The sequence below is a fragment of the Cornus florida genome, unplaced genomic scaffold (genome assembly GCF_030987335.1).
Source record: "Cornus florida cultivar Cherokee Brave unplaced genomic scaffold, ASM3098733v1 CherokeeBrave_3.0.0_Hap2_Chr05, whole genome shotgun sequence".
Lineage (NCBI taxonomy): Eukaryota > Viridiplantae > Streptophyta > Magnoliopsida > Cornales > Cornaceae > Cornus > Cornus florida.
The window spans coordinates 89,770,499-89,786,351 of NW_026775575.1; the positions used below are offsets into that span (position 1 = coordinate 89,770,499).

The 15,853-nt window shown below is 30.5% G+C and overlaps 1 protein-coding gene across 1 annotated transcript; it reads left to right on the forward strand.

Annotated features, from left to right (window-relative positions):
* Positions 1-12,438: 12,438 nt before the first annotated feature.
* Positions 12,439-14,176, forward strand: LOC132309675 (receptor-like protein 6). The gene has a single exon (XM_059807962.1). It carries the CDS (start codon positions 12,439-12,441, stop codon positions 13,555-13,557), a length of 1,119 nt encoding a protein of 372 aa, XP_059663945.1. The 3' UTR covers positions 13,558-14,176.
* The last annotated feature ends 1,677 nt before the right edge of the window (positions 14,177-15,853 follow it).

The following is a 15,853-nucleotide window of genomic DNA, read 5'->3' on the forward strand; positions in this document are numbered from 1 at the left end:
GAACTGGATCCGCGTTAGGTTGAGATATATTGCGAGAGCCGTCGTATGCAATTTCTCCCTATCACCGTCATGGCATTTGACTCTTAAGCATGAGAAAAGTATAGACTCTTTTATTAATTAATAATTACTTTGATTTGTTCGGCAGATTCTTCGGGATCCTTAGACCGACACTTTGGGTAGTTATGTAATTAATAGTTAGAGGGTTATATTTTCAATATTTGCATCATTGCTACTTGTATTTATTTTGTATTGATTATAGTTGATCACAAAATAAATTCGAAGGCCTTCGTGTGTTTTTAGACAAAATGATTTATTATATATTTATTTATTTAAATTATTATTTTTGTCAAACAAATGTTTTATTGTGATCGAGCTAGAAATAATCAAAGGTACCAAAATAAATATATTAATTAAGTAGTCGGATTGATGGCTATATTTATCCGATAACTAATTATGCATAGAGGGGTCAAAGTGCAATATTGACTTAGAGGTTATTTATTATTTAATTGGAGTTCAATTAATTTCTTTTAGTGGAGTAGAAATTAATTTATGAATTAATTGAATTGAGTCAATGGACCGGGCCAATTATTAATTCATTGTAGCCAATAAAATAATAGGCCCAATGGATTCTCACTCATAGCCCAACTTGATATTGGAATCATATTAGATTTGAGACATATGAATTAGAGATGGAGAAGGATTTGTTGTTTCCGTTTCTTTATTTTTATGTTGCCTATAAATATACATGGTCTATGTATATTTTAGGGGGTGATTTTTATGAGAAGGAAAAAGGAATAAATTTTCTCTCTCTAGAAAATTAGGGTTTATGTTCTCATCTAATGGAGGCTCCCACAAGCCTAGTTTTCCGAGGTAATTCATGGAGGCTTATGAATGATTCCTAAAGGCAAAATAATTACCAAGAAGATGGAGATCCAAGGAGAAGGCATCTTGCTAAGGGATCTACAATAAGTGAGAACATTCACTTTAGAGGAAAGTTTTAAAGGTTTACTCAGACCTTTGATGTAAGTATTCAATCCATTAATCGAATGATACATCATATTTTTATTTTTGCATAAAACTCGTCTCTATGTGATGAATCAAGATTTATGAATCAAAAGTGATCGGATTGTGATATGCATGGGTTTTGGAGGTGAGTTAGTAGTTGGGGTGATCATTGGGCACATTTTGACCGCAAAGTATTAAGAATGGTTCGTCAGCGCCTTTGGAAGGAACCAAAAGAAGCATAGAAAGAAGAATAAGAGTGGGCAAAGAAGCTAAATTTGATGAGCTCATATTGGTTCACGGCGACATCAATAAAAGAATTTCATATCTACTAGCATGGTGCTTCCGCCAGGTATCTTATAAGGTCTTCAATTAATTTTGTTGCGTTTCTTCTTCACTTATTTGCATGTGCAGTCCACTTGGTCACATTACATATAACTTATTTCCAGGCACCTTGACTGAGCAACCGTCGTTTCACCCTATGGGTGAAGATTCTAAGCGGATCCACATTAAAATGATGCATAAGACCAGCCATTGGGCTCAGTCAAAAAGGTACAATAACAAAGTGGCACGATAGAGACATATAGCCCAAGCGAGAAACATGATCATTTACAAGGCTTTGATCTAAGGTCCAGCTAACCAATCCCATGTGAGATGGGGTCCTATCTTTAAGGAAAACAATATGAGAAACCAAAATAAAAAATAAAAAAAAATACTTTAGTAACTTATTATAGGAGTAGTTATAAAAATTTTCATTTAAAAAGTGATAACTAAAAGCATTAGCGTATATAGTGATATTATTTTTTGTCATCTTGGTTGCACAACATTCTAGTTTTTTTACTTTACAATGCTCCCAAGACTCGTTAACAGAGATTAACATATAATTCTAAATATTTTTCTTATAAGCACTTTTTTTCTTTAAAGAAAATGTTTGTCAAGTAAGATTTATGTATTTTTATTAAATATGAGATGATATTAATTAGTGTAATTTTTTCTTTTTCTCTCTTGAATTTTTATAATGAATATTATACGTGCATTTACATAAATGTACAAGAAGTGCCAATGATGTATTGCAATAATGACAACCATTACAATGAATTTGTATTTTTGTTATGCAAGATTTAAGCTTTTGATTTCAAAAGTAAGCCAAAATAATAATTCTTGTGTTGCAAACCTTACATTTTCTTTATTATTATTATTATTATGGTAAATCAATGTGTATTAATTAAAAGAAGGAATTGTAGAAGGAAGAGGCCCAAAGCCCAGAAAGAGAAAGGCCCAACCGTATTCACTTTAGTCTGAAAAGTTTCGTTGATCTCGTATTTGGATATGTGGATAGTGTTGGGAAACGTGCAAGTTTTTAAAACTTTTGAGGGATTTGCAATCACGGATCTTGATTCATCACACAGAGACAAGTTTCATGCAAAGATAAATAAAAGATGATGCATAATTCGATAAACAAATTGAATACTTACATCAAAGGTCTGAGTAAACCTTTTGAACTTTCCTCTAAAGTGAATGTTCTCACTTATTGTAGATCCCTTCAGCAAGATCCTTTCTCCTTCCGTTCGATTATTATCTTCCCTTTAGGAATCACCAATATGCCTTGATGAATGACCTTGGAATCTAGGCTGGTGGTAGCCTCCTTTAGAAGAGAAAACAAAACCCTAAAATCTAGAGAGAGAAAGTGTATTCCTTTTTCTTGTTCTCCAAGTCACATCTAAAATATATATGAACTCATGTATATATAGGCAAAATAAAAATAAGAATAAGGAAACAATAAATCATTCTCCATCTCTAATTCAACTTTCTCAATCCTAACATGACTCCAATATCAACTTGGGCTATTGGTGAGAATCCTTTTGGGCTTACTATTTTCTTGGCTCCTATAAATTAATAATTGGTTCGGTCCATTAAACCATGAACCCAATTTAATTAATTCATAAATTAATTTCTACTTCACTAAAATAAATTAATTGCACTCCAATTAAATAGTAAATAACCTCTAAGTCAATGTTGCACTTTGACCCCTCTATGCTTAATTATTTATCGGATAATTAAAGCCATCAATCCGACAACATAATTAATATAATTATTTTGTTACCTTTGATTATTTCCGGCTCGATCACAATAAAATATTTATTTGACAAAAAATAATAATAATAAATATATATAGAAAACATTTGTCTAAAACATACGAACGTCTTCGAATTTAATTTGTGATCAACCATAATCAAAACAAAATAAATACAAATTGCACTGATGCAAATATTGAGAATATAGATCTCTAATTATTAATTACATAACTACCCAAAGTGTCGATCTAAGGATCCCGAGGTATCCGCCGAACAAATCAAAGTAATTATTAATTAATAAAATAATCTATACTTCTTTCATGCTTGAGAGTCAAAAGCCATGACTGTGATAGAGAGCAATTGCATACGACAGCTCTCGCAATATATCTCAATCTATCGTGGACTCGGTTTAAGTCTTAACTAATTAAATGTCCATCCATAATTACCGACTTTAAACCATTTATAATTACTAATTTATATCATAGTATTAATTGCCATTACATACATATATAAATATATTTTGTAATCAAGCAGACACCATCAATTCCATAAAGAATCGAAAAATAATACATTCCATTCACCAATTGTATAATGCTTTAATAATAATATCCAAAAAAGAAACCATCACTTTTACAATCCAAAATTAGAATTTGCTATGCTAAGGCACACATATCCTAACAGATAGTACCAATTTCCAAAGTTTCAAGTGCTGTGAACTCAATAACGAGCCTTCTACTGGGATATGCTGAATAAATCCAAACTGCTAGTTGGGCAGCATTGTAGATTTCGTGAAAAAACCAATTGCAGCCTAAATAACAGAACCCAAAATAACAGAACCCATTATGCACGAGTGCAGTGAATTAACTATTAACCGAGTTGTATAATCAAATCAATATACTATTCCTAAAATTGGAGCAAACCTATCATAAATGGCTAATTTATGTTAATAACATTTAGACAGTTGTTCTTGCAATCAATCACATTTAATTAATGACGCACTATATTTTTCAACAAGTGCCGAGTCACTAAACTCTCTCTCAATCAGGCGGGTAACTCCGGCTCACTCAACTTCACCTTCTAATTTAAACCTTTCGTGCCTACGTGTTGAATTCAATTTAAGTCATCAAGGATGACACAATTTTAACAATATTGGTGGCTCATATTAGTTGGTGAACAATGTTTGCATTTAATGCAATTGCTAGCTACAAATTGCAACTGCACTATACAAATTGTTGCCGCTTATAAAGTCGACAAGCACAGGTCATATTTCACCTTGTATTACGTAGTTGTTGGAATGCCTTTGCGATAAAAACAGCAACAGGCAATCTGCTCCAAAGAGTGTAGAGCAGAGAGAGAGAGCTCGGGGTGAGCAATTATAGATTGGGGGCAATAATTCTTGTTTGAGATGTTAACTTTCAGAATATGTTCGGTTGCACAAAATTATAATTTGGGAATTGGAATTTGTGAAATTAGAAAAAAATGATTCACAAAATTGAACCAAAATTTTTAATAATTTCTCAAGAGAAAAATCATCGAGTAATTGATATAGTTTCCTATTATTGAAAACCTGGTGTCATTAGATGAATAGTGAAGACAAATCCTCCTTGTTTTCTATTTTCTATTTTCTATTTCTTTTCATTCTCATAATTTCTTCTCTTATTTGTAGGAGGCTTCACCGTTGTACTGTGAATGAGTCGAAAAATTATAATAAAAGTGTTTACAAAGATGCCACCTTTTTTTTATAGGTGAGTTAGAAAAGATTTGTAAACAAAAAATAGTAAAAACTTGTTTTACAAGTATTATTACTCAAAAACAAATATAATAACAATCTATAATTTCTATTAGATAAAAACTTCGCAAAGAGACAATTATGGAAAAAAAATCACGAAGGCCAAAACATGATCGTGAGTAACACAAACTGATGAATAGATTTAATTTTTTTTTTTTATTTGATTTAGATTTAATTAGGTAAGATATATACTATTTTTTATTTGTTATTTATTTATATTTTTGTCATTGACAAGAAACTCACATACCCATTTTGCTCTTTTGGAAACAAACTCTCATCATCCATTTTAGAAGATAGAGAAGATACCATTTGGCCACAAGACCATTGGTGATGAGAAATAGACCATGATGAATTTGAAAAAATTATATTCTGTATTTATGAATTTCAATTAACTATAGTTATCTAAAATACATAACAATGAGGATTGAAGTTTAGCAATGATTGTGGTAAAAGATTTCTCCTCTACCTCTAATCTTATATTAGAATCAGAAATGAGCTTAGCGAACCGTTTATGTAAATTCTAGTACACTTGATTTCAAATTAATTTATTTATCTAAATTAAGATCATAACACTAGTGAATCCCGTGCACGATAGTAACATGATGGGTTGGAGAAGTACAACACTTGGTTATTTTAAATAAAAGAAATGATACAATTAATTCTATAAAATGGAGTGTAACTATATTTTTTGAAACAATTATAAAGTTTGGAATACATAAATAAGAGAATTCTGGTAATCTATTTTTTCTAATAAAACAAAAGAAAAGCAAGTAAAATGCGAGTTCGAAAACATTTTTTGGTGATAATTATAGTGTCAGCCTCAGGCCTCTCGTAGTTGTAGCATCACATAATCTTTTTAGTCCGTATAATTTTTATATTACAACATCCTTTTGGAAGATTTGACTTTAATCGCAACTCCATTTGTTTTGACATTGGAGTGGTAAAAAAATATTATATATATCTATATTTTCTGAATACCAAAAATGGAAAGATTACATTTTTTTTCTTGCTCATTATTCACTGTTTCAAACAAAAATTCCATTATACCAGTTTAGAACTTTTCTTTTGAATTCCCTTATATTCTTAGTGTTTATTCTTAATATTTTTCAATATTCTCAATGTTTACATTTTGAGTCATTGTATTAATTAATACTATGGTTATGTTCTGATTATTTGATGACTGTTGCTTTAGTTTTGGTTCTTTATATGCTATTTATTATACATTTTTTTGACTTTAAGTCACTTGAAACATGCTATTTACTCTACTTTTTATTGTGTTGTTCATATGTTGGATCTTTTATTTGTTCAAAGAAATATTTTGAAGGTAATAATGCTTTTAGTCAATCCCATCGCTTGGTTCCTAACAAAAACTATCTCATTATTTTTAAAATAACCTAAATGTAATATAAAAGATTTATATGTAATTACAATATATTATTCAAATTTAAAATTGCACTGTTGAAATATTTGAAATCATTTAACAAGAGCTAGAAACCAATTACATACTATCGGCTACTCTACAGAAAGTCTTCATTGTAATATGATACAATTATTATAGAACCTAGATAATGTTGATTGATATTGCCGTAATACAACAATGATGCATGTTCTTTAGATTTCTTTGCAGTCAAATAAGATATCATTTTTTTTTTTCAATTTTAATCTCATTACACTTTTGTTCATTTTTGTCTCATTGAAATTTTACTGTTGAAATTTCATTGAAATTTTAGCACTAAAATATTCAAAATCATATAATAAGAATTTGAAAAGAATTTTATAAAGCAGGTATCAAGAAGGATTCGTGATAAATGAGCCGTTTTAAAATAATCTAAATATTAATTTATTTAGTTGATATTGTGCTGATCTATTTTTCTTAAAAAATAATAAATAAATAAAAAAACAAGATAGATGTGAGAGTAGTGTTCTTGAAGTCTAATTTCATTTTCTGAAATCCACTAATTCACAAATTAAGATAAATTGTTGCAAAATAAATTCACAAATTAAGATAAATTGTTGTATATTTTGCAACACAATCCTTTTATACAGCCATATTAACATATTTCATTTCTTATCCTCTGTCTCATTCAATTAACGAATCAACCCAATATATTTATTTTTTCCTTCCTCTTTCTCATTCCATTAATGAATCAAACCATATATTAAATAGGTTTGTAAAAGTTATGTGGGGTCTTGGGCATGATATGTGGTTTGTTGTTTTTAGCAGATATATTTGGTTGTTATTGGCAGATATATTTTTACACAAAAAAGTATAAAATAATAGCTGGAACTAAAAATAATTAGTCTAAAAATATAGATGATATGTTTGTAAAAGTTATATGGGGTCTTCGGAATGAGACGTGATTGATTGTTGTTGACATATATATTTTATACAAAAGGTATAAAATAATGTTTAGAACTAAAAATAATTAGTTCAAAATTTTTGTACAAATCTATTATGATTTATATATATATATATATATATATATATATAACCATTAGAAATGCTCTTAATGCTCATATTGTTGGTGCAACCAATGCGATAGTGTGGTTCTTGATTCTGGAGTTTGTATTGGTATCTTCTAATTTATAATTCCTTGTCCTCCAAGTTTGAGATGGTAACAAGGTGGGTTGGATGAGTGCAAGACTTAGGTTTTCTAATTAAAAGAATGATACAATTAATCCTACAAAATGGGATGGAACAATACTAATTCAAATGATTATAAAGTTTCGATTACATTTTATGTAATTTTGTGCCGATCCATTTTCTTAGAAAAACAACAACAACAACAACGGGATAAAGATGTGATAGTAGTATTCTTGGAGTCTAATTTCATTTTCTGATATCCACTCGTTGACAAATCAAGATAAATTGTACATTCAAATATTTTGGTTATTAACAATAATATGCATGAATAGTATCATGTGTGTGTCATGTGTGGTGATGATGTTTCCGCAGAAAGTAAATGTTTTGGGGTCAAAAGCATCCATTACAAGAGGTATAATTGTGTTTGTGATTTATTTATTTATTTTTTATTCTCTACATTCATTTACTTTCTTAGATTTCACCCACATATAATGATTGTTTAAACACATTACTACAATAGTATTCCCTCTGTCCTACATTAGAGGTTTATATATAAAAATTGGAGTTTTTAAGAGCACATGCATTTAATGCATTGTTTTTTTTTTAAAAGATAAAAGACAATGATGAAAATATAGAATTTATTTGTTTTGACTTTTTAAAAAAGACAACTAATTTGGAACGTGTAAAAAGAAAAAAATGGACTAATAATATAAAACGGAGGGAGTACTATAATTTTTTTTTATTCCATTAACACCCTTTTGGGCTAAGCTTTATACCGACTTTCCTAAAACAACAAGAAAAAACTTATTTGGTATTTGATCTTTTTATAAAAAATAAAGATGGTGGGTACTGGATGAGAGCAAATTATTCCCCATAAGTAATTCGGAGTACATGAAAAACATGTTGATTCCATTTGAATTGGTGAATTTCAAAATCCAAATGAATATATTTAAATTTAATTATATAGCAAATAAATTTTGATGAACTTGAGAGGATATAAAAAATATATATATGAATTTGACGAAAATTATATTTATTGATTTCAAATAACAAGGTATAAGTAGTTATTGAAAACACACGCTAGAAAAAAATTTTCTTATTTCAAAATGGTAAGATGTGAGAGTATTCTTGGAGTAAATGAGTGCGATTTTTTTGGCAGAAAGTAAATATTTTCGGGTCAAAAGCATCCATTACAAGAGGTATAATTGTGTTTGTGATTATTTTTTTTATTTTTTATTTTGTATCTACTTTCATTTACTTTCTTACATTTAACACACATATAAATGATTGTTTGAACACATTACTAAATTAGTACTATATTTTTTTTCTACCATTAACACGCTTTTGGGCTAAGCTTTATACGAACTTTCCTAGCAAAGCAAAAAAAAAAAGCTTATTTCGATGGTGGATACTGATGAGAGGAAATTATTTTCCAAAAGTAATACCGAGTACATGAGAAACACGCTGGTTCCATTTGAATTGGTGGATTCCAAAATCCAAATGAATATGTTTAAATTTAATTATGTAGCAAATAAATTTTGATGAACTTGAGAGGATTTAAAAAATATATGTATATATATGAATTTGAGGAAAATTATATTTATAGATTGTGATAAAATATTTCTCCTCCTTTATTATTATTTATTTTTGTTTTGTATCACATGGCTTCCTCCTTGCTCCAGGTGGCGCTCCATTTGTAAAACAACTCAAATGACATCATTTGAGTTTGTTCCTTTAAGTAATTTTATCTTCTAGCTTCTTCTTTTTTTTTTCTTTTTTTTTTTTTATTTTATATATGAGTAGAGTGGAGGTTATTTTGGTATTTTTGCCTACTAATTATTATTTATCTGACAAAAGTTTTTATTTTCTCACTTTTTATGTTAAAGGTGAAATTTGAACATAAAAGATATTATTTACAAACTTTTCAAACTATAAGAAATGTTTTTAGGGCCCGTTTGGCATGCGTTTTGTTTTTGGCTAAAACAGAAACAGTGTTGTTGCTTTAGGAGCGTTTTGGGAAAAAATCGAAAATATGTTTGGGAACGATATTTTGCTGTAGAAATGTTGAAAACAGAAACATGCAAAACATGTTTGGTAGGTCATGCGTTTCAAGAACTTTGAAAACAAAACATGTTTGGTTATTCCAATTGTTGGCAAAAAAAAAAAACCATGTTTGATTATCATTGTTTTTAATTTTTTTTTATAACCTATTTACAATAACCTGTTTACAAATTGTTTGCAATAATCTGCTTTAATTTTGTTACCTGAATATATTTTTAATGTATTTTTAATCCAACAATAGTGTTTTTAGTACTACTTATCTCAATAGAACTTTTATGCAATCATGAGAAGTCCAAGTTTAATTCAATTCAGGATATGTCATTGTGTGTTTGGCCCAAAGTCTGAAAATTACTATTTAAATGACATAAACTAATCCAAAAAAAAAAAAATTACAATAATCTGAAAAATACATTGTACTATTTATTTGAACTGCTTTCTGAAAAATAAATTTACAACATTGTCGGCATATTGTGGACTAATCTGAACTTTACATTGCCACTGATCTGAAACACATCCATCAATACACAGTTTACACATTGTATTAGTTATTTGAACTACTTTCTAAAATAACAAGGCTGATAACAACATGTTGGCAATGGGAAGTACAAGTCACAATTCACAAGTCCAATTCACTCCAAACAAGGATCAATGAACCCAGTTGTAAATTTGAGAAAATGACCCCAAGCTCAAGCTCAAGCTCAATCCCAGTACACAGCAGCAACCAAACACATGCACAACCAAGCACACGAAGAAGATTAGACAAAGCAATTGTAGTACACAGCATCAAGGTCGGGCAATCAGACAATGCTAGCTAGAAATGCAATCCTCTGCACATGTGATGAAATGCGGTTATTTCAAAGCTAAAACAATGGCATTACCTTGTTCCAAAAGTATGTAAATCCAAAGTACTCAATTTTCTAGAACAACTCCATATTAAAAAATCATGTGCTTTCAAATTTCATGGAAACAGAATAAAAAAATCCCATCACTATTGGTCATCCGAAGTCCCGGACACACATCAAATGTACTACAAAAACACCATCAACTTCCATCCGAATATAGTGAATAATACCTAATCAAACATGGTATTTATTCTCAACCCGTGACTTCAACTCCGCAACAAAATCTATTCCTTTCTATTTCTATAGCATTTTAGGTAATGCTATATAGTTTGAACTAAGCATCATGATGGAGATAAGATGGAGTCATCACCAAAACAAATGAACCAAACAATTATTAGTTTGTGACAATTTAGAAAAGTTTGATGACGCATCAGATAATGTAAAATGCAATGAAATGTACAACCTAACATAATTCTCAAACAATGATAACTCCAGCTTCAACCTAAATTAGGGTAAAACTCATTAAATCTAAAGTAAAGTTTTGGATTGACAAGTGCAATAATATGGGTTCTAGTGTGAGAGAAGCCACTTTGTGCAAAAGTAATGCCAAAATTTATCTGTCTCCAATCTTCTACTCCAAGAACCTGCATACAATTGATCAGAAATGGATAATAGTAGAAAACAGTAATTTTTTTAGTCATTTTACCAAAATTTTCCATCCACACCAACTCAAGTTTTCATGACATTTTCTCCTAAATTTTATATATTTCAGATGCCATTTAAATCCTAAAGCCAAATTTACAATGTCGTAGCATTAGATCTAGGGCTACAAGTTGAGCTGGCCCAACCCAACCCAGTCCCAACCCAACCCAACCTCAACCCGAATCGGGTTGCGTTGGGTCAACCCAAATTGTACCTAACATGGGTTATAGTAAAAACCTAGCCCAAATATTTTCGGGCCGATCGGGTCGGGTTGACCAGTTGAGTTTTAAAATTTTATTTATATATATATTTTTTTCAAAAATATATATATTATATATCTATATATCTATATATATAGATATATCTATATATTATTAAAAAACAAAAAAAATTTAGGGCAAATCATTTCAGCCTCCCCAATCGTCCAGTCTCATTCTCAACTCTCTCTCTCTCTCCCTCTGCAACTTCAAACTACAAAATCTACAAGAATCAGAAGTTCAAAACCCATATATTTCAGATCTGTCTGCAAGAATCAAAAGTTCAAAACTCATATATTTCAGATCATTTCAGATTGTTCAAAATATCAAAATCCATATGTTTCAGTTTCCATCCATCGCCGGCTGTTCCAGTTCGGGTTCGCCGTTCGCAAGCTTCAGCCGCTGTCTCTCAACTCTTAAGCTTGCCCCCCTCTCTCTCAACTCTCAAGCTTGCTCCCTTCTCTCTCTCTGCAACTGCTAACTTGTATGTATGGGTTTTGTTTTTATTTTTGGAGGTGGTGGCGGTGGCGGTGTATCGGCTAAGGGACGGCCAGAGAAAAGAGAAAGAAGAAAGAAAAGAAGAGAGAGAGAGAGAGAGAAAAAAAAAAAAAAAAATCGGGCGGAGAGAAAGAGAAAAAAGAAAGAGAGAAAGAAGAGAGAGGAGAGAGAAAAGAGAAGAATAAAAATAATAATAATAATTTTGGGTTTTGGGTTGGGTTCGAGTTGAGCCCGAGCCCAACCCGAATTGTCTGGGTTTTGATTAAACTCAACCCGAACATGAACGCGATTTGTGAATTGTGTGTCCAAATTTCAAAATTCCTGGATTGGGGTTGGGTTGGGCTGGGCTAGCCCGTCCAATTTGCAGCCCTAATTAGTACACAAACTCTGGAAAACCTTGACCTTTCTCAAAATTTTATAACTGGCTTTCACCAAGCTCCTCCATTAGTCCTTCCGTGGGACAAACTAGGCAATTTAGACCTTAGTTCCAACATGCTGCAAGGATCACTCCTCGTCCCATCATTATCCACCTTGTTTTATAATGTCGCAAACAACAAACTGACTGGTGAGATCCCACTACTGCTCTATAATGCGAGTTCTCTTCGTGTCCTGGATTTATCTTATAACAATGAGTGGCATCATTCCCCAATGTTTGGGCAGTTTTGCTGATTCTCTGGAGTTATTGAATCTTCGAAATAATAAATTACATGGCCCCATTCCTCAAACGTACAACAATGGAACCCAACTGACGATGATCAACTTGAGTCAAAACCAATTGCAAGGGTCAGTGCCGAGATCATTGGTCAATTGCTCACTTCTAGAGAGTCTTGATCTTGGGAACAATCACATCAATGATATATTTCCCTTTTGGCTTAAAACACTTCCTGAATTGAAGGTTCTCATTTTGCGATTCAATAGATTCCATGGTGCAATATTAAACCCCAACTCCAGTTTTGCCTTCCCCAAATTGCAGATTCTTGACCTCTCTCACAATGGTTTCACCGGTAAGTTACCTTCCGGTTACTTCCATACCTGGACAGCCATGAAAACTATTGATGTAAATCAATTGACATATGTTGGGGGTGTAGTATCTGTTGTCAACAATGTTAACTTGACACTAACCAACAAAGGTGTGGAAATAGTGTACCTGTATATCCTAAATGTCTTCACTGCAATTGATCTCTCAAGTAACCGATTTGAAGGAGAGATTCCGGAATCTATTGGGATTCTTAAGAGTCTTCACATGCTCAATCTTTCCAACAACAATCTCATTGGTCAGATCCCATCTTCGTTGGGGAATCTAACAGAGCTTGAATCGTTGGACCTTTCTCGAAACAAGCTGTCAGGAGAGATACCTCAGCAACTAACCCAACTCACGTTCCTTGAATTCTTCAATGTTTCTCATAATCAACTCACGGGTCTTATTCCACGAGGAAGACAATTTAATACATTTGAAAACAATTCATATGAGGTGAATTCAGGATTGTGTGGAGACCCATTGTCAAAGAAATGTGGCAATTTCGAAGCATCACCAAGTTCAAAATTCGAGCAAGATGATGATCATTCATGGTTTCCAATTAGTAAAAGTGATTGGATTGTGATATGCATGGGGTATGGAGGTGGGTTGGTAGTTGGGTTGATCGTTGGGAACGCTCTAACCACAAGGTATCATGAATGGTTTATCAGCACCTTTGGAAGGAATCAAAAGAAGCAGGGAAGGAAGAAAAAGAGCGGGCGAAGAAACTAAATTTGATGACCTCATCTTCGATCATTCATGGTGGTGTATAACAAGAAAATAACTTCAGATCTAGCATGGAGTTTCCACCAGCTGCCATCATGTCTAGGTTTGTTTTCAATATATCTTTTGTGTGTTGCGCTATGTTTCTTCTTCACTTGGGCACATTCAAATAAATAGCATGTTAATTTTGCCCTAATGTTATCGTGTGATTTTGGACATTTTTCTTGAGAAGATAATGTTGCAAAAGGTAGTGTTTTTTAATAATTGTTCACAAGTATAAAATTAAAACATTTAAGATAATGCATGCATGAATGATATTTTGGCATAAATTCTTAAGCAGTTGGCTTGTACTAGTAATTGTTATCGGATTTTTTATTTTATTTTTGGTAAAGTGGGCATGTATTAAGAAGAAAAACCCACCCTAAGAGAAAAATATCAATTGAAGTCAGACTATTCAAAAGGCTGAGCAAAGACTAGAGATATTATTTTGATTAAATTAGTTACTAATTGGGACTTGTAAGACAATTTTTTTTTGGATAACTACAGTGTCAGGCCTCTCGTAGTTGAAGCATCTCATAGCGTACTATTACCATTCGACACATGAATTTTTTTGAGTCCATATAATTTTTAATAGGGTGAACTACATTAAACTCCCATTTTCTATCTGTGTTTTTCACTAAACCTCCATTTTCTATTTTTTTGTCAAAAAAACCCTCCTCAACCATTAAAGGGGATGATTTAACTAACTTACGTTAACTAACTATTAAAGGAGGGTGATTTAATTCTCAAATATATATATATATATATATAGAGCAAATAAATTTCAAGAAAAAAAAAACCTAGATTTATATTAGAAAAAAAAAAAAATAAGCATTATTTCTGATAGTGTCCCTTTAATAAATTTATATAAAAGGAAAATCAATAAAAACCAAATAAATGAATGTACAATATAATTCTCAAAAATATATATAGCAAATAAATTTCAAGAAAAAAAAACCTAGATTTTTTTCCTAAATAAAAAAAAACTATAGATTTATATTTGTCTGAAGGCTAGATGGAAATGAAAATATATTTAAATAATATTTAATGATACATATTATATATACCATTATAATGATAGGTAAATAAAAGAAGTTGAACAAGAAGAAGAGTATATGTTGTTGTAATGATTTTTTTTCCAATATAAATCTAGGTTTTTTTTTTCTTAAAATTTATTTGCTATATATATATATATTCTCAAATATATATATATATATATATATATATATATATATATATTTGAGAATTATATTGTGCATTCATTGATTTGGTTTTTATTGTTTTTCATTTTATATAGATTAAAGGGACACTACCAGAAATAATGTCTTTTTTTTTTTTGTCAATATAAATTTAGGTTTTTTTCCTTGAAATTTATTTGCTATATATATATATATATATATATATATTTGAGAATTAAATCACCCCTCTAATAATTAGTTAACGAAAGTTAGTTAAATCACATCCCTCTAATAATTGAGGGGGTTTTTTTAACAAAAAAATAGAAAAAGGGGAGTTTAGTGCAAAACACAGATAGAAGATAGAAAAATGGGGTTTAATGTAATTCACCCTTTTTTATATTACAACATCCTTTTGGAAGATTTTGACTATAATCACAACACTATTTGTTTTGACACTGGAGTGAAAAAAATATTTTATATATATATATATATATATATATATATTTTCGGAATACCAATAATTGAAAGATTACATTTTTTTTCTTCTCATTATTCACTGTTTCAAACAAAAATTCCATTATATCAGTTTGAAACTTTTCTTTTGAATTCCCTAATATTCTTAATGTTTATTTTCAATATTGCTTTAGTTTTGGTTCTCTGTCGTTTTATATGCTACTGTATGTGCTATACCTTTTTTTTTTTTTTTTGGTCTTTAAGTCACTTGAAACATGCTATTTACTTTACTTTTTATTGTGTTGTTCATACGTGGGATCTTTTATTTGTTCAAAGAAATATTTTGAAGGTAATAATGCTTTTAGTCAATCCCATCGCTTGGTTCCTAACAGAAACTATTTCATTACTTTTAAAATAACCTAAATGTAACATAAAAGATTTATATGGAATTATAATATATTATTCGAATTTAAAATTGTACTGTTGAAATATTTGAAATCATTTAATAAGAGCTAGAAACCAATTGCATACTGTAGCTACTCTGTAGAAAGTCTTCATTGTAATATGATACAATTATTAATGAACCTAAATAATGTTGATTTATATTCCCATAATACAAAAATGATGTATGTTCT